At 34.6% G+C, this 20453-nt stretch overlaps 1 protein-coding gene across 1 annotated transcript in view; it reads left to right on the top strand.

The window, feature by feature from the left end:
* The window catches only part of CPS1 (carbamoyl-phosphate synthase 1), a 118127-nt gene that overhangs the window by 26066 nt on the left and 71608 nt on the right, over positions 1 to 20453 (top strand). The window contains exons 7-16 of the mRNA XM_033111655.1: positions 3437 to 3526; positions 5369 to 5497; positions 6187 to 6293; positions 7155 to 7293; positions 7909 to 7986; positions 10073 to 10171; positions 11817 to 11912; positions 15504 to 15693; positions 16668 to 16825; positions 18346 to 18474. Coding sequence (XP_032967546.1) covers positions 3437 to 3526; positions 5369 to 5497; positions 6187 to 6293; positions 7155 to 7293; positions 7909 to 7986; positions 10073 to 10171; positions 11817 to 11912; positions 15504 to 15693; positions 16668 to 16825; positions 18346 to 18474 — 1215 coding nt within the window. The remainder of the gene's footprint in view (positions 1 to 3436; positions 3527 to 5368; positions 5498 to 6186; positions 6294 to 7154; positions 7294 to 7908; positions 7987 to 10072; positions 10172 to 11816; positions 11913 to 15503; positions 15694 to 16667; positions 16826 to 18345; positions 18475 to 20453) is intronic.

Here is a 20453-nt window from a genome sequence, read left to right as displayed (position 1 = left end):
ACTCAGACACAATAATCAGAGTCTGGGGTCATTTTGTGCAGGGAAAAGTATTCCTTCACACATTGAAGATTTATTGTATTATAACTCAATTAAGATTAGTGTTCATAATAATGACTGTGTGACCCCAAAGTGAGATCTATTTAGGGCATAATTACAAGACGGTAATAGAATACAATTTAGGAAGACGTCTGTTGGTTTTGATTGAATTTAGATTCTTCTCGACCACATCTGGCAGGATCAGAACATGTTTGCATATTATGCTCTTCTGCCTGGGGTCTCCCTCCTTGTCGCTCTCTCTTTTGCTTACCTTCAAGAAGTCAGTTTAAAGGGTCAGCACATTTTTTCCTCTGTGAAGCCTTTCCTGACTTACTCCTCCTTTATATCCCATGTCATTTTATAAGTAGCTTTATTATTAAAAAAATAAATAAATAAATTGTGTTAGTTCTTTTCATGGATTGTCTCTTTCACTTGTCTATGGTTAGCTCTTTGAGAAAAAAGGCCATGGTTTACTTATCTGAATCCCCAGCACTTACCATAGCGCCGTTCACAGAATACATACTCAATAAATAGTAAATGAATGAATAAAGGAATGAACAAAGGCAGTGAAAGTAGTCAGAGTTGGTGGTAAAGATGTTACAGATTCTTTCTTCAAACCTTGATTACTTTAGTCAGTGTTTCTGATGGTTTTATTATCTCCATTACTAATATAAAATTTATTATTACCAATAACTATTATGGATTTTATTAGTAAAATTAATAATAGGCTAGTTGTATTAAGTACCTAGTATGTACCACACATTTTTCTAAACGCTTTACACTGATTAACTTTTTCAATCCTCAGAGCAATTCTATGGGATAGGTACTATTAGTATTTCATTTTACCAAAGGAGAAACTGAGGTATAGAGAGATTAAATCCCCTTCTCAGGGTGAACAGCTACCAAAATTTTTACCTAGGAAGGATTGTTCCAGTGTCTACCTCTGAAACATTTTGTCATACGGCCTTCCAACATACTAGAAATAATAACTATTAATAACCATAGAAACACTATCACGGAATAATATTCAAAGATGTTTCAATAGTTTGACACCATCTACTTTATACCTTTGTAAAGTGAAGATTCAAGGACATCTAATCAGAAGCTGCAAAACATATGATGGGACAGTGGGTAATGAAATAGTGAACTGACACTGGTTGTATGGAGTATTATACACCCTCGGGAGACAAAACTTTCTCATTGATAGTCTTTAGAAAGGATGCTCCCTTCCGCCCCCACTCCCTACACACTTTACTGCTACCTGTTCATTTGTGAAATAATACGTATTGTGACCTAGCACCAGTCAGAGTGATTATGGAGAACAACACTTCATGAAAAATTCCAGCCACGAGAATGTTACTGCACCAGGGCTTTTTTTTTTTTTTAAGAAAGGGTTATTAAAAGAATAAAATAGCCTGAATAGTATCATGCAAAACTCAGAAAACACACACTAGTATTATCTGTGTCTCTACCTTGGTGCCACGTATCTGATTATATGGCCTTGATGCTTACGTTGGACATGCACATGCATTCACATCATGTTGAAGCATAAGAAATACAAGTTGTTAAAGAGAAGTTTAAGTTGACTTTGTAGTTTTTTTTACATATTTGGAATTTGTTCATATGTGATAGTCACTTGTTTTTATTTCTAAAATTGGTCCATTCACATGACCTGGAACTGTTTTCCTTCTATTGGTTTCTACACACTTTTCTGTGAAGTGATTTAATGATTTAGAGACACAGCATGAGGGAGGACTATTTTTCCTTTTAGAATGATAGAATTTTAGCATTCAGAACTACCTTGGAGATTTAGTCTAGCATTTTCTGAATGTGAGGAACATTGGTCCTGGAGAAATTCACATTAAAAAATTCTATAGTCAAATAAGGGTGAAAAACACTGTATAATATATTGTTCTCTTGGAGAATCCTAATGCAAATTTATATATTCAAGTGTCTATGAGTCTTGCTTAACTCCTGTCATTCTATATAGAGAATATATAATAAGTTTGTGTAGATACCATCAAAAGGAGCCTACCTGTATTTTTATCAATATTAAATCAAGGGAGAGATTGCAATGGTGAAAGCTGACTCTGTTTCTTAATGCCAGTGCAATTAAATGATTTAATTTTAGCTGAGATAAAATGTATAGTTTTATCAGATTGTATTTATTCTGTGAGTTTTGTTGGGGTGTGGTTGGTAACTTAATTCATTGTCTTGTAATTGCAATTTGAGGTAGCTACAACTAATGGTAGTAGCACTTTATTTTGTAGCAGAGCCTGAGGTTAAGAATAAACATATACTTTTCCAAATTATCTGATGAAAGAGATTACTGTAACATTTACGGATCAGTTCAGCAATAATTCCCCCAGATCATGGAAGAACTGGGGTATTTATTCTTTAGAGTAATCAACAAGAGAAAAAAATGATAAACTTTTAGATTTTTTTTCCTTGAGTTCTTTTAGGATTTTCCTCACATTCCTTTAGAAATTTTTCCACATTCTATAGACTTTGTGAAGAGATAGACATTTCAGTTCAAGTAAAATGCTCTTTCAAACATCCAGATTGCAACTTTCATCTGAAACCTTTTGTCATCGTTGAAATCATCCTAAATTCAGAATGAGTTAGCTTACTCTCAAAGCTGATAGAATTTTAGCATAGTATGGGCACACAGCTCTCTAGGCCTTATCTCCCTATATTTGTATCATTTTTCCTTTTATGATTTTGGGGAACTGCTTCTTGGGTAAATGCCTGTGAAAATGGATCTGACTCCAAGCAGTGCTTAAGATGTAGGTAATGATTATGATATGCCCTGGGATCCTTTTATGAAGTCTACCATTTAAATGCAAATGATTGCTCAGTAACCTGGAGAGACCAGTGGTGTACACTAGCTTCGCAATTCCTCTGACTCTTATACTGATTTTATCCCTTAGCCCCACTGCATAAGCCTAATGCACAATAGCTCTACCCCATTCATAGTATATTGCAAGTTGAGGATCAAATGGTATTTAAAGCACGATGTATGTATTACCACATCTATCTAGTGCTGAATCAGGCAATAATACTTGAAAATTCCATTGCCACTGGTTGTTAGTGAGGCAAATATGGGTAAGATGGTCGATAACTAGGGAAGCAACCAATTTCTTAGGGATCATTGTTATTACTCTATTCAACATTTTACATAAAACAGCAAAGTTCTTTGTTGTCTCATAAAAAACATAGTCTGTGGCACTTGCTGAGCCTTTCTTGCAAATTGATTATTAATTGCCAATCACTCCCCAGTAGTTAGCAATCATTCTGTCACCAATCTAAGTGCAAAGCATGCTCACATATGTTTATGACAGTGATGTGTTTGTTGCTCATAGCTGGAAGTTCTCTCTCACTTTGGTTTTTAAAATGGCAGGATGTCAAGGTGTACGGCAAAGGAAACCCCACAAAAGTGGTAGCTGTAGACTGTGGGATAAAAAACAATGTAATCCGCCTACTAGTAAAGGTAAGTAAATTGTTTCGTCTCAAGGGTGAGGGTTTGTAATATTGGTCGTTAGTGTTAAGCTGTTTTCCTCTATCTGTTTCAGAGAATGCTTGTGCATTCTCTCAGTACATCAGGGAATCTACTCTCTTCTTGTGGCCTTTGATCTACAACATAATACATTTATCCCTGTTAAAATTAGAGATGTAGACTACTATGTTTAAAAAACAAAACAAAACAAAACAAAAAAACACCTGGAAGCCACAAAAACAGAGAAGAAAATGATGACTGTTCTTATCACCTATTGACTGACCTTCTGAGAAAGGGCCCCATTCACTTTCTTGGGGTTTAAAGATAACCAAATAGCTAGATTCAGTTGGAGAACTCTTTCGGGAGACATTTATTGTGTACCACATGTATGTAGGGGTCATGCCCTGATACAATGCAGATTTTCACATTGCTTTACATCAACTCTTAGTCAACCAATTAAAATTAAACCTTAAATCCTTAAGGATAATTTAACCATTATTACAGTGTTTTCTTAAATATTTTTGTTGTGATTTCTCCTTCTCCTCCCTCCTCTCTCATTCTCTTTCTGTCTCTGTCTTTCAATGTCTCTGTCTCTGTTTCCCACACACACACACACACACACACACAGACACATACACACACACACACATTTGCGTAATACCAAATTAGTATGGGTATAGGGGAATTCTTCAATTCTTTGTTAGAGAATATCATAAATATCCAAATCATTATTTCAAATTCTGTTCAAGTTTAAACAAAAATGTGCATGGACTCTTTAGTAGCAGATGCTGTGAATGGCCTATCTATATCTTCCTCTATTTTTTTTTTTTTTACCACTTTTACCACTAAGGCATTTTGCCCAGCTTCCAAATGCAAGTGTCTGAATCTCATTGCCTGAGGGCTCTCTATGGTTGGTTGGAGCCTGCTGGCATGCAGAAATGCCATAGAATGAATGATCCCTGCTGCAACCCCAACCAATGACTAAATATCCCAGCTCCTTTGCCCTATGGCTAGGCTGTCTTTAAGATGGATATTCTGCACTGGCTCTTCGAGTTCCCTAGTGGGCTGAAGCTCCATTTGTCCAGACTGGTAACTATTTGGAATGTATAGTTTATCAGGGTACCTCACAGTGTCACTTTCTATTGATCTATCTTGGAAACTCTTCAAAATAAACTTCTTTCTCTCGAATCTCTCAGGAAATGCTTCTAGGAAGTCATCAAAGATATCTTCCTATCCACCCTTATATAGAAAAGTACTAATTTTTCTGTCAGAATATAAATATGATAGACAATATGAGAGAACCTTAGGAAAGAAGGGTGATTAAAATTTGGTCAGGCAGAAAAAGGCAAAATTGAAAAAGGTGAAACGTGGGCTGACAAGCTTTGCAGAAAACAGATTTATTTATTTATTTTTGTTTTGTTTATTTATTTATTTTTGTTTTATTTATTATTTGTTTGTTGTATTTTTTGATTTATTTATTAACTCTTTCTCCCATACTTCTAGGTAAGATAACCTGTATTCCTGTATGCCTAGTCATGAAGCCTTTAAGCTCTGAAACTTTCCAAAATGCAGGAAAATGGGTTATCTCTTTTTTCAGGATCGAAACGTTAATGGTCTTTTTCCCTCCACTTTCTATTGACCACTGGCTCCATTTACATCACACAAAATACAGTGAGCCACCAAAGAATTTTTTGCTTTGCTTTATTTATTGGAGTCACCTGCTATTTTCCCATTCCCTTTAGGGAGTAGTCAAAAGAAGGTCTAGTAAAATTACACTTTGGCAAAGAAAAATGTTATTAAATTCTGATAACATTTCTGATAACGTTTCTCTTCTAGCGAGGAGCTGAAGTGCATTTAGTTCCCTGGAATCATGATTTCACCAAGATGGAGTATGATGGGCTTTTAATTGCCGGAGGACCTGGGAACCCAGCTCTTGCACAACCACTAATTCAGAATGTCAAAAAGGTGCAGTGAACCTGGGGGTGGTGTGTACATGTGTGAGAAGTGGTCTGTACTGCTGGTCTGTACTGCTGAAAAGGCTGTACTATACAGAAGGCGCCAAAAAAAACGTATACACATTTTAAGATAGGAAAAAAAAATGTTTTGAAATTGTAATATTCAATATACACCAATAACAAAAGATGAATACAAGTCATGTGTATACCTTTTTTTTGGCACCCTTGGTATTTTATTTATTCAGGAACTTTTTATGACTCCTACTTGTGACCTCTGAGACAATGTCAGCAAGATATGTATGAAGAGAGAGTACCAGAAGAAAGAGAGCCTTTCTTTAGGCAAAGTAACTAGGCTTGTATCCTCGAGTTCAGAGTCGAATCTCCAAATGTGTCTTTCCATACACTTGTGAAATGACAACTCATGTTCCTCACCATAACCTAGAGTCTTATAAGACCCTCACGTTTGTAAACAAATATTAAATTAGATTTAGTTTAGTCAGAATATTAAGTATACTTTATTAAAATCTAATGCTACAAATTCGTCAGTCATTTTCTTATTTATAATGTAACTTTTTATTCAACTGCTAGTCTCTTTACTTTGTTAATTAAATAAAAAAAGAGTGCTTCATTTTTATTCCTTCAGAGACAGCATTTTTTGCAACTGTACTTCTGGGTTAATTAAAACTTTCCCGGATTTAGGTTTTGGAGAGTGACCGTAAGGAGCCATTGTTTGGAATCAGTACAGGCAATATAATAACAGGATTAGCTGCTGGTGCCAAATCCTATAAGATGTCCATGGCTAACAGGTAAGGCAGTTATATTTTTGTCTGCAGATCGAATTAGCTCTGACTTACTATTAGTAACTAAATCCAAAAGACTTAGAGAACTTACATGCCATTTTCTTCAGAATGAATAGATAACTACGCTATTACATGGTTCACAGTTGTCTGACTACGTGATGCCACTTTTACTGCTTTTATGGAAGTCAGCCTTCTCTAACAATAACTTTGCTGTAGTTTAAAGTTATTTTCCCTCCCTCAGCATAAATTGAGGTTATAATATTCAATCAAATAATATTCCAAGGGAAGTTCTGATTTCAAGCTTGATTTCAGAGCATGGATAACATTGTAAGACTGTGTGACTTCAGAACGGGAGAAATCTTCAGATCCTCTCTGTTTTACTTCCTTACTGCAAATGATGTTAATTTATTCAACATGGAGCTGCCCCCAAAGCCCACCTAACACAGAAAGCATAATTCAAAATGATTGAGGACTGAATAGTCATTTCTTTATTACCCCCCATGAATTCTTCTCTGGTTTTAAAATTACTGTAATTCCCTTAAATAAAGTCACTTATATTTGTCTGTTAAGCTAGTGAGCAACTCTTAACTTTTTGTTATCAGTGCAATTCCCCCTTTTCTAAAATGGACTATCGAAGTTTAATAGACCTGATATTTAACACACAACAAAGCTTCCTGAATTGATTTTTGTTGCAAAAATTATTGGGATTAACAATCTGTGACTTTTCTCACAGAGCAATTTTCACTAAGCAGTTGAAGCTTTTGAATTTTAACAGTTTTTTTCTTGTTCACTCTTTTACAACGAATGCATTTATATTCTTCTCTTCACTGTTCCTTTTCCCTCTTCTTTTTCTCCCTTTCTCTCCAGAGGGCAGAATCAGCCTGTTTTGAATGTGACCAACAGACAGGCTTTCATTACTGCTCAGAATCATGGCTATGCCCTGGACAACACCCTTCCTGCTGGCTGGAAGCCACTTTTTGTGAATGTCAATGATCAAACAAATGAGGTAAGTGCTCTCAAAAAACCTGTTTAGTTGGTGATGAGAAATGCAGAGCTTTTAGTACTCTGTTATACAGATAACTTTCCCTTGTTTATGTGAGCTATTTGGGGTATGTGGGTAGAAAAAAACTCTTTTTATAGGTTATTTCCCATAACTCTCTGCTTTTTAAAAAGTCATTTCTGTCTGTCTTATTCTCTTATTAGTTGCCTCATTAAGATCCATTCAGTGACTGTCTTACAGATTCATTTTTAATGGGGGATAGGTGGAGATCTGTTTGGACCTAGTCTGTGGGGGCCTCTGGGGCTAAGCACTTCAGTAGCCTTTGAGAAGACCCTTGGAGAAGTAATTTAGGAGTTGAAGATAAGAAGAGGATTTGGGTTCATTCTGAACAGAGCTTAGAGGGGCTCCAAAGGCTATAAACCAAATCAATTGTTTTTATTAAGGGAACAACATTCAATTGAGTCTTTATTGGCCTATTTTTATTAGTACTGTTAGTTCTTTGAATGTTCTTAAGCATTTAACTCAGTTTTTTAATTTGAACTTTATTGTCCACTGAATAATACATAACGGTTGACATTCATTGTTGCAGAAAGAATTTCTTCCCATTTCTTATTCCTTTAGGGGATTATGCATGAGAGCAAACCCTTCTTTGGTGTGCAGTTCCACCCAGAAGTCAGCCCAGGACCAACAGACACGGAGGTATGTCAGAAAGATGAGGCCTATTATATACTTTTTTTCTTTTTAATTAGAAATGTATTTATGTGAAAACTTGAAAAACCAAAATAATCACTCCAGCTGATCTTGGTATAGAACATTCTCAAGGGCGCTGTGGTAACACACACATCGTATTAAAAATTTCCCCATAAATGTTGTGGAGAAAATGTCTATCATTTTTATAAATTTAAAATGGGAAAAACCCTTAAGAAACCTGATGCAATGCTATTTTTATTTAAATCATTATCATTCTAATATATTTAGTTCTGAAATTTACAGTTGTACTATGCAAATGAATTCCCTCTTGCTCTCTCATTCTCATAACTGAAATGAAATTTTAATCCCCCATCTGTGACTTCACAAAATCCCTATGGCAACTAGTTGTGTAGCCACAAAGGGAGAATAAACAGCAGCAGAAGGAAGAAGGGCAGGAGTGTGGGGGAAACGAGAGGGCATACACACATACATATGAGTCACATGGCTTTGTTGTTGAAAAATGGGTTCTTGGTATACGCCACAGGAAGGAATTCAAAGACACACTGAGTAAGCCAAGCAAGCAGTGGCTTTATTCAAAGGAGGAGAGGATAGTACACTCCAAAATAGCGGGAGTGGACAGGCCAGGAGAAAAGCGACTGTGTCAAAGAACAAAGAGGCTTAGGATCTTATTCTAAAATGAGAGCACAAAACATTCAAGTTTTAGGGGCGTTGTTATAGGTTTTCCCAGGTGGGTCCTCACTGACTGCTCCTTCCTGGTGGGATTTGAGATTCTCTTTTCTTTATTTGCCTCTAGTCAGAACTGTCATGGCAGTACAGATGGTGGAGATTTTCCCTGTCTGCAATGCTAATAATAATAACATCCATTATAATTAAAGTTCACCTTGAGGGACAAGATGGCATCCTGCACTGGGCCACTGTAATCTAGTTTTGGCTGGTCTGGTAGTTGCACTTTTTCTTAGGGATAATCTTATCTCCTCCCTCCTTTGTTTTCCGGCACTTCTTCCTTCTCTTCCTCCCCTTTCTCCCCTTGGCTCTATTCTTTCTGCCTGTGGAACAGCTTAAGAAAGCTGTTGGTTCAATGTTCAGGGACATCTTTGCCAAACAAGAGCTTGCAGTGACACTCAGAAAAGTCTGGGAAGTCTGGTGTGACTCCATCTCTCTCACCGTAGGGCCTCTGATAGTAATGCTGACAATTCTTCTTTGTCAACAGATATTCTCAGAAAAGACATCTACGTAAAATGAGGAAGAAAATAAAAATTTTCTGTCTGTAAACTCTGCTTTGTAAACCTTGAATTGCCTTTTCAGATATTTGTTTTTTTTTCTTGTTTTAATACTAAGAATTGATAGTTTTTAATAGCCAAAGTTAGTATAACATTACACACAATGAAACTCAAAATTTAGTTGCATATATGTTGCCTAAGGCATGCTAAATACTTTTTAAAATTTAAAATATGTATTCTTTTCCTATATTAGTACTTCAGATTAGAAACATTGAAATTAAGATATGTAATATCCAGTACCACTTAATCCTTTTTTTAATTGTCCTGCCAAATAGTTGCAAAATTAATATCTTTATTGAAATATGTTATGTCTATTGCAAAAACACAAGTAAGTTCCTTGGTAAAGTTTAAGAAAAATCTTTAGAGATAATTTTAGAGCTGATAGAAATTTTAAAAATCTTGTCATTTCTAACTTTAGGATGCATAAGTATATAATATAGCTTCAGCTTTTTAATTTAATTTAATTTTTTTGTATAACCAGAATTTTATTTAGAAGAAGAAAATGGTTCATAATTAAGGGGCTGAAAACTTCATATTCTCAGAAAGCATCCTCTGAAATGTCTATTGTCTGCTGAAAACTTTCTGTTGATAGGATTTGACATATACAGTTTGAAGTTTATTTGATCTATTTCTTATAGTAGTAAATATTTAGTTTTGTCAGACTTGGCAAAAAAAAATTCATAGAAATACTTATTCTAAAAAACTAAAGTTCAAATTTAACAGGGCATATGTATTTTATCTGGCAGCCTTATGAGTTTTGAAGCTTCTAACTTGTTGGCTATATTTTTTTCTAGTATCTGTTTGATTCCTTTTTCTCACTGATGAAGAAAGGGAAAGGTACTACCGTTACATCAGTTCTACCAAAGCCAGCCCTAGTTGCATCTCGAATTGAGGTCAGTATAAGTGGGCTTCTTTTGGATTTATGTATTTTGGATTTCCTCCATCATGTGATTAAATTTTTTAAACTGAATATGTAAACTTTTTCTTAATGTCTATGAAAGATGATTGGTCATATTGCAACCTCCCATCATTTTAGCATCTAATTGTCTGGTCTGTTCTTGATGATGTTCATTGGCATTTTTAGGTTTTGATTTAAGATCACACTTTTTAAAGTGTACTTCTTCTAGAATATTTGTACTAAAATAATGTAATAAAAATAAGGTTTAATTTAGTTTTGAATTTGATATATTTTCCATTGCTCAATAAACCATAGCCCTATCTATGCTTGAGATACAGTTCAGACTACAGAATCATTATAGATGATAGATTGTTTTTGTTTCAATGAGAAGGAATATTATTCAACATCGTGAATGGAATGATATTATTTGCCTTTAAAGAGCAAATGGATAAGGAGTAGTACAGCATAGGACTTCAATCCTTATTTGTCAGAATGTGTATGTTAATATAAAGTGTCTACCCATTTCTTTCATAGTTAAACCACACACATACCTACACCATTATTACATAAAATTTAGAAGGATGTATTTGTATTTTCAAGTATATGTTACACTTTGTGAAAAAGAATTGATTTATAAGTTTACATGAAGTAAGTTGAGTGAGGTGGTGTAAGGATTTCCATGGCAGCCGCTTTTCCTGAAGTGAAGAGATTGGAAGTAATCCAGCTGTTCAATGTGGAGTCAAACTGTGGGTTTTCAGGAGTGAGAGAAGCCATTTACTGTACAGTGTTTTTCTCAGAATATCAATTTATGGTCTTCAGATGCTTTTCTTTTTTTAAACGGTGAGAGGAAATGTATAATTTGGGATTCCACATTGACTTGCATAGAGGAGGCACCTAATAAATATTTGTTGAAGCAAACCAAGTTTCCCAAGTCATTGTCTTTTGCAGTGACCAAGAATATCTTACTTCTCTGAAGAGCTTGTTAGTTGTGGCTAAAAAATAAGCAGTATTATTATTTGCTTGAAATCATATATACAATATGTATGAATTTTGATATGTTGTCAAGACATGATCATTTTCATTTTACGTTTTCTGTATTTCTGACACTGAACTGTAAACATGAAGGTATACCCATGTCCTCTTGCCTCCTGCATTTTCTTTTCATCAGTTAAAGAAGGCCAGGGGGCTTGTTTGTTTTTATGCCAATCCTTTGTCCAGAAGAAACCCATGGAATATTGAATGGAATATACTTAGTCAATTAAATTTTGAGGGATTCCTTATCTGTCTATCTATCTATTTATCTATCTATCCATCCTTATCTAAATATATATTAATACCTATATAAGTATTCACATACATGTATTTATGTAGTTATTTTTAGATATTTGTATGTGTTTAAATAAAATGTAGACCTCTTCCAATACTTTTTCACTTCAGTGAAAAAATCTTCATGATCTTTGTAAATTGCTTTGAAATTAGAGATGTTTAAATTCTGAATCTTTTTACTCATATATTTTCAAAACATTGTACTTTAAATCACCACATAACCCAGACAATATAGTTTGTCTTCCCCACTCTTGAAAATGCCTTATTTCCCCATCTTAATAATAAAAGCAATTCCATTTTCTTATTTCTTACAGGTTTCCAAAGTCCTTATCCTAGGATCGGGAGGTCTGTCCATTGGTCAGGCAGGTGAATTTGATTACTCAGGGTCTCAAGCTGTAAAAGCCATGAAGGTGAGAGAATATGATCTTTGCTAGAATTAATATACTCCCTTTAATGAGCCTAATTAGTATTGTGTAATTTAGATTTATGATACTACCTCTTTTCAAAGTCATTATAATTAATTTCCTTAACTATTTCTTACATGTCTTATATTAAAAGAAGTTAGATCACAGACAAGATATTTTAACTTTCTCAAATGTGCACACCTGCAACTTAAGGTTAGACTGATCTTCAAAGTAATCTACGTTATCACCTATTTATATTGAAAACATATAAAGACACCTGCATAGATGTTGCTCATTCCTTTTGAGACAGTGAGCTTTTAAAATATACTTGTCTTTTGTGTGAAACAGGGAATTTGGGCATCCTTGGTGCTCTCAAGTCCTTCAAATGTTCTACAGTATGCTTCAGGCATCTCGGTGTGATGTTTGAAATGGGAAACCAGTTGGGGCAGCCAAAAATACAATGCCTTTTGTTCAAGCTTTAGAAGTGTCTACCTGTCACTAGGGGACCCAACTGTGACTTGGGTTGGATAACCTATCAGGGTGGTATGGTTGGATTTTCAAGTGGAAAAGAGGATTTGATACCCACGTTGGGAAAAACATCCTCCCTATTTCTTCAAAGTCTCTTGAGAACTCTGCAACGCTTATCAGAGTAAAAATTCCACCGTACATGTAAGGTATTTCTATTAAAAAACTAACTTGGCTTCTCTTGGATGTCCTGATTTCCCTGGCCGTCCCCATTTTGGTGCTAATCAGGCCATTGGAGGCAAGGTCAGCTCTCTGTGACCTTGCCCCAGGCTTTGCAGTGGAAAGCCATTCATCAGAGACCTTGCTAGGACAGAAGGCAGCAGACAGCAGGAGACTAGAAATACAAACACAGAAAAGAGTTGGACAATTTTATTTTTTTTACTTTTCGTTTTATTCAGTATTCTATGTACAAGATTTTCGTCTGATAGATGCCTATTGAAAAAATGCAGAACACAGCCCCCAATTACCTGACTCTTTTTCCCATTTGTTTTTATTTTTAATACTCTTCTCCATAGTCCTGGGTGTTCACACACATGCACACGTTTTTCATGTACGTTTTCAAAGCATACTTATGATTTAATTTATCTTTAGATAGACAGTTTAGTGGATGTCCAGTGGTTTATATTGGTTAGAACACAGTGTAAGTTTGTTTTGGGTTTAGAACACATTTCACTAGCGTACGATTTTTAAATTCTGTTTAGTAGTTTTATAAAGAATTAATATTTCCATACCTTGTATCTTTAATGTGCTTTAACATCTAATAGGTGAAGTTATATATTTTAACTGAAGAATAGGAATTATTAGATATAGCATTATAGTTAATTCAGAGGTTAATAGAGACGAACTTATGAACTAAATATTTTAAAATAACTAGATTGTGAATGTATTATAGACAGACCTATGTTAGAAAAAATGATGTAAAATGTATTAAAATTGTTTGAAATTATTCCAAAGTTTTAAAATGAATGGATACCCATCACATGCATATATGGGACCGTTTTCTATGGAATTTGATTTATAAAAACACCTATATCCATTATAAAGCACATTCAGGGAAATACAAATATGTTTAAGTCTGTTGGTACTTTTCTGTAGTTGCAAGATCTTCTATAACTTCTGTTTATGATGTGTTCTCTGTTTTGGACTTAGTTATTTCAATTCCAACCCATATTTTAAATGCATTTGCTTATCTGTATGTATCTATTTAATATTCTGCTAATACACGTAAATTCTTTTTAAAACATTTCCTTAAAATCTTGAGAGATAACTCACATTGAGAAAAGGGCATAGGATTTGAGTCATAAGACTTGAATTAGAGTCTTAATTTTGGGTTTTATCAGCTATATGTTCTTTGGCAAGTCATTTAACTTTATTGAATCTCAATTTTTTTCATCTGTACAGTGGAAATTTCTCCCGTAGTCTTGGTATAAAAATCGAATAAATTAATAAAAAAGTACATTATAAGTTTTAAGGCACCGTTTAAATTTAAAGTAGTATGAAATACATTTAATTTTTCATTCAGATATTCCCCCAAGGATATGTGGGGACTTCAAGGATGATTTCTATACTTTTATCTGAATGTTTTGCTGACTTTTTAGAAGAGTTCAGAATTGACATGCTAATAGATAAAATAATAAGAACCATCTGGCCACGTTTTATAATCGTTATTTTGCCAGTGTCACCCTCATCCTGGTTTATAAAGCTATTATCCTTAGCAGCCTATATGAAGTATTATTTTGGTGGTCTCTCCAGATGTCAGGAATAGATTGGGCTATGAATACCTTCATACACACACATACACACATAAATTTTTATTTTATTTTGCCATATGGTCATTTTCTTTTTATACAATGTGTATAAAACAGTTGTATAATGCTCTTTGTTGAAGCACTACAGCAGGCATGAAAATCTAAAAAAAAAAAAAAAAAAAAAAAGGAATAGAAACCAGCAGAAGGCTCTCAGTGCTTCCAGCAAGAAGGGAACACATTATCCTGCATTTTAAATGTACACTCAATGTTGTTCTCCAACAAACATTATAAAGGGAAGCAGCTTTGATGTTGCCTCTAGTTCCATTTTATATTTTACTCATTTAAAAATTTTTGTAATGTTCTTTTAAGGTCAATTGAACTGTAAAGTTCAGGAGTACTGTAAGTCCTCACTTAATGTTATCAATACGTTCTTGGAAACTGTGGCTTTAAGCAAAACAATGTATAATGAAACCTATTTTACTACAGCTGATTGATATAAACACGAGTTAAGTTCCTATGGCATCTTTCTGGTCATAAAAGCATCATCAAACTTATAAATAAAGACCCTAAACACTTTTAATATTAAACATTGAAATAAATGTACTCTATATAGACATTTAAGAAAGATTAATAAAAACAAGTAAGATAATTATTTCCCAATCCACTTATTCTACTTCAGGGTCATGGGTGGCCAGAGCCTCTCCCAGCAGCTCAGGGTCCAAGGCAGGACTCAACCCTGGACAGGACTCCCTTCCATTCATTGCAGGGCCACCCACACCCACACCCATTATCACTCACATTGGGACCATTTAGACACACCAGTTGATCTCATGTGCACATTTTTGGGATGTGGGAGGAATCCATTGTACCCAGAGAAAACCCACTCAAACATGGGGAGAACATGCATACTCTACACAGACAGTGGCCCCAGCCAGGAATTGATTTTTTTTTTCTCATTAATGATATAATAATACAACTTGAATGAAACAATTTGAGAACCTGCTGTGTTTGTGGACTTCTAATTGTGTAGAAATCAAATTCTCTAGAGTTCATCTCCAGCTTTGCTTGATACCATCAGTGGCAAGGAGTTCAGGATGATCCTTATGAGGCAGGCGGTTCTTTATGGATAGTTTTATTTTCAAGCAATTTCATCCTTCCTTTCACCAAATGTTTGTTTCCCTTTAACTTCCATTCACTAATCCTATTACTGATCTCTAAAGCCCACAGAATAACTGTTGTTACCCAAGAATGCCCTTCATTGGAATATGGTAATTCTCTGTTTTAGACCATATATTCAGAGTCTGGAAACTTTTGTTTCTTCCAGGAAGAAAATGTCAAAACAGTCCTGATGAACCCAAACATTGCCTCAGTACAGACCAATGAGGTGGGCGTAAAGCAAGCAGATAGCGTCTACTTTCTCCCCATCACCCCTCAGTTTGTCACAGAGGTCATTAAGGCGGAACGGCCAGATGGGTTAATTCTAGGCATGGGTGGCCAGACAGCTCTCAACTGTGGTGAGTTCTTTTAAGTTTAATTGTAGGGTTTTGGCCCATATACTTAAGTATATTTTTTGTTTGGATCCACCTAATAATTGTGCTGCCTGTGTTTATAAAAGTTTTTCTCTAATGTGTGAGGAAGCAGTTAGCGAACAGCAGCCTGAAAATGTCATATGATGAATATTACAGACTAGCTGAAGGACATAAAGAAACCTTTTGCTTTAATGCTCCAGGGTAGCCATGTAGGTTCCTTGGGTCTCCCTCCTCTATCCTAGGATATTGCTTTTCTTGTTACCAGTGAAGCCCTGAGAACTATTAGGAATGAAAAGTGAGAATTAACATTGATTAGGTGCCGCCGTACTCTTATGTCTTGGCCCTGCAGCATTTCACCTTCACGTATGTTTTCATAATAACATAGATCAATTTCCCTTCTATCCATCATGCGTCTGCTGGGTCCAGTGCTCTGTCCTCTTTAAAAATGCTTCAAACCTTTGAACTAGATCATTAATGAGAATATCATTGGCTAGTTGGGTAAGCAGTTGGTGATGTAATTTATAAGACTAATATAAAAGACTTAGCTAAAGTTCGATGGCAAATTAGTGAAAACACACAAAAAAACTGATGATTTTTTAACCCAGATAGATACCCACATCACTGGGATTATGTAAATAAAAGAATGTCATTATAGGACTGGACCTTAGAAGGAAAGGAAATACACTAAAATCTTATGGCTCACTCTAGTCCTATGGTTTTTATTAATGAGGATAATGAAAATCATTTGGAGAAGGTGGTAGTATAAGTAACACTAGCATCAGTAAAATATTTTATTAGAATGTCTTCATAATTTTTATTTCCTTTCTTTTTTTTACCCTAAGTGCAATTTAATTGTGGACTGTGGTAGCTTCTTGGAGTTAAAGATTAAAGAATTTTGTATTAAGGAAGATATAAGAGTTTGAGATTTTAAAACCTGATTATATTTGATTCTTTCATAGGAGTGGAATTATTCAAGAGAGGTGTGCTCAAGGAATATGGTGTGAAAGTCCTGGGGACCTCAGTTGAATCCATTATGGCCACAGAAGACAGGCAACTGTTCTCGGACAAACTAAATGAGATTAATGAAAAGATTGCTCCAAGCTTTGCAGTGGAATCAGTAAGAAATCTTTGTTCTGGAGAAAAAAACCAGAAAACTATTATTTGTCTCACATTATAGGGAAAGTGGTTTGTCATGACTAAAAATAATAGTTAAAATTATTATATTGCATATATGTTCTTCCAGAAATGTATTATTACCTCAGAGACATTGCATATTAATTTCAACATTCAATACTCAAATGTTAGGGATAGGTATTAGTATTTTATTTTATGAAAAAAGAAGCATAAACCTGGAGAAGAATTGATTTAACAATGCCACTGAATCTCAAATTTCCTGAATTGAAACTAAGAATCATACCAAGTTGCAATGTCAAAATAATTTTTACCTTCTTCCCCTGATCAGTCACACATCTTGTATGTGTGAATGATCTGCAAAGGTGAAATGACTGTATTTAAATTTTCTTATTAAAATGGAATAAACATTTTAAAATTAAATTATCTAGAAAAAATGCCATTGAGTCTAATCAGTAAGATTTGCGAATGAGAAATCTGTGGTTTAGATGTTGGAAGAGGATAGATTATTTTGCATTTCTGTTAATCATTTCCCACTGTATCCTGTGCCTATTTATAGGTACCAAGAAAAAGTCAGCTTTCTGTACATCTGTTTTTACCCCGGACTTTATTCCTGATTTCACGCATATAGTCAGTGGAGTGGGAGTGCTGGAGGCAGTTTTTATTGTAACTTCCCATTAAAGAAATAGACAAATACTTAGGGATAAGGCAAGTACTGCTCGGCCAACTAAAAAGGGGCTATGTATGTTTCAGAAAAGAGTGCTGTCAAGTACGTACTATGTTACAAATCTGTCAATCAGTAATAATCCCAGGATAGCTCTGCTGAACGTTTGGAAAGCTGCTGCCATCCTTTATTCTTTCATTGCCAGATTTAATTATATCCTTGCTTCCTCAGGATGAGAAACAGGCATATGGGAAAGGTGTAATTACATTCCCATTGGTAGTGTAATAATATTCCATGACAGAAAAATATAGCCACCATATGTTGTATTCTGTAAGCTAAAAAAAAAAAAATTCCAAGCTTCTGAGACTGTTTTCTGACTGAACTTGTAAAATGAGAGATCTCTCTAGATAATATTCCTAATGGCTTATGACAGTAATACCAAGTTAGTTTCAGCAGTAGAAAACCTTGTTTCATTAAGAGATGAAGACTTTTAAACGGAATTTAAAGATTCAATATGGCTTCCATTCTCAAATTCATGATTATTGTTTCAGCTTTGGCCATTGTTTTCTTTCTTTTTTCATTTTTATGCCAAAATAAAATTTAGCACAAAAGGATAGAAAAAGAGCTTTCACTGTATATTTACAAAAAGAAATTCTAGAATTATACTTCAAATTTGTAAAACAACACTTGTTTTTCAGAAGGAGATGGAGAAATAATAGAACATTTCCATAGTCATTCTCCTCAAATAAATGAATTGACCTTACTTGCCAGACTCTACTGGTATGATCTTTTCTGCTAGTGTGGTCAGCTTTGAAACTTTGAGTCCTTGTTTTTGTTGACAGATTGAGGATGCACTGAAAGCAGCAGACACCATTGGCTACCCAGTGATGATCCGTTCTGCCTATGCCCTGGGTGGGTTAGGCTCAGGCATCTGTCCTAATAAAGATACCTTAGTGGACCTCAGCACAAAGGTATGTATGTCCATAGACCAAATTTGTACCAACTAAGAAAACTTGACTTGACATGACCTTTCAATTAGAGAAAGTTATATAGATAAGAAACAACCTTTTCTCCATTTATTAAATCCCTGTCACATTCTCTAAATGTGTTGTACAAAAGATGACGCCATTGAAAGGGAAATACAGTGCAATTCAATTATTTGCACTGGAACACAGCATTAACCAGACAGTCCTTGGTAAATGGATGGTGACTCTACCTGAATGTCCACCTTTATTGTGCCGTCTTTTGATTTCAATGCTATGAAGTCAATCCAATTTTACCTCCCTCTGCTTCCAAATCTGCTCCAAAAAGTCCATAATGCTAAAATATACTTTAGTGGTTAAATAAAATAGGAATATAATGTAAGTATTAAAGAGAAAATCTGAAGAAAGTTAAGCTATGCTCCAAGAAATAAATTAGTGATTAACATAGAAAACATGAAAGCAAAGAGATTCGCCTGTACTGTATTCCCACAGAATAGAAGATTGTCTGGAAATCAGTAGTGGGGCTCCATGATTGCTCTTTGAATGAATGAATGCATGTGCAGCCAAGAGGCCCATGTAAAGTCCATGGATGGCAGTCATGAAAGTGAATCTGACAGAATTATTGTGAGGTTATTTTGGAGAGTGCTGAGTATATAACCTAAGCACAACCTATAGCTTTATCAGTACTTACTTTCTGAAGTGAAACAAAATGAGTCCCTTCAATTGTTGATGTAGGGTTTTGAGAACAAGTAAATAAAAGCACTATATTTAAATAACTACAATGACATACTCACACGTAAACAACTTAGATTTAGTTTTTCTAAAGTTGCCGAAACAAACCAAAAAAGGGAAACAAATCTAACATATATGTTTCTTGTTTCCATTATGGACTTCTGAATCATGTATTTAAAAAAAAGAACATGTTTATGGAGGTGTAAGACTTTTATCCCTTCTAGCATATTCGATGTTCTCAATGTTTTTAACATTAGCATTAATATTATCATTACCGCCAGCAGTGAAAATTTGTATTTCTTCTCTATTAATATATATATATATATATATATATATATATATATATATATATATATATACATTTTACAGTATAAAAAACCATTCTGAATACTGAATTGTCTAAAAACATTTATAATGAAGATAATTTTGGAATGGGATTGATTTTAATTATTTACATTCCTTTAAAACAATCAGCAGTCTGCTGAATGGTTTTCTTTGTTGAAAAACCTAGCTTTCCCCTTGAGAATAATTACTTGTTTCATTATATTCTAAACTACCCCTATTCTCTAGAGATTATATTGTGTACCATTAGAAACTGCATTAACTCACCCAGGTCCCTGAATTAATCTTTTGTATAAAATCTGATATTTGAAAGAAAGAAAAAAAAGAAGGTGAGGCAACAGGTGAAGATGATCTCAATGGTCCTTGTGCCCAAATATCCAGTATACCCCAATAGAATGCAAAAAGTTTTCCCAAATTCATACCCTCTGTTTCCCAGATTTCGTCTTTTAGGAGGCAATTCTAATGACAAATTAATCAGTATTATGGCTGCAGAGTTTCCTAACCACTTTGAAAACCCATCACGGGCAGCTGTGGGGACTAATGTGTTATATTTTCAATTGCACATGAAGGAGCTTGTGGTGTTGACTGAGGTTAAAAAAAATAGTGTTGAGACACATTATGAAAAAAAAACGTATACTGAGTTATTTCATCTCACTACCTGCGAAAATTTGAAAAAAATTCAAATTACTTTCCCCCGTTGCATTCTCTTCTTTTCACTGCCATTGCATATCAACTCTATTAAGAGATAAGGGGTACTTCTGTCTTGGATTTTCAGCCACTAAATATCCTAAGGACAGAGACTGCCTCTTTCATATTTTGAGTTCAGTTCTACCTACTGGTGGGTACTCAGTAAATATGAAATGATAATTATACTAATTCATATCTGTTTAATC

This window comes from Rhinolophus ferrumequinum, chromosome 8, assembly GCF_004115265.2.
Source record: "Rhinolophus ferrumequinum isolate MPI-CBG mRhiFer1 chromosome 8, mRhiFer1_v1.p, whole genome shotgun sequence".
Lineage (NCBI taxonomy): Eukaryota > Metazoa > Chordata > Mammalia > Chiroptera > Rhinolophidae > Rhinolophus > Rhinolophus ferrumequinum.
Note: the sequence above shows the minus strand (reverse complement) of the source record. Positions and strands in the feature narration are given on the sequence as shown.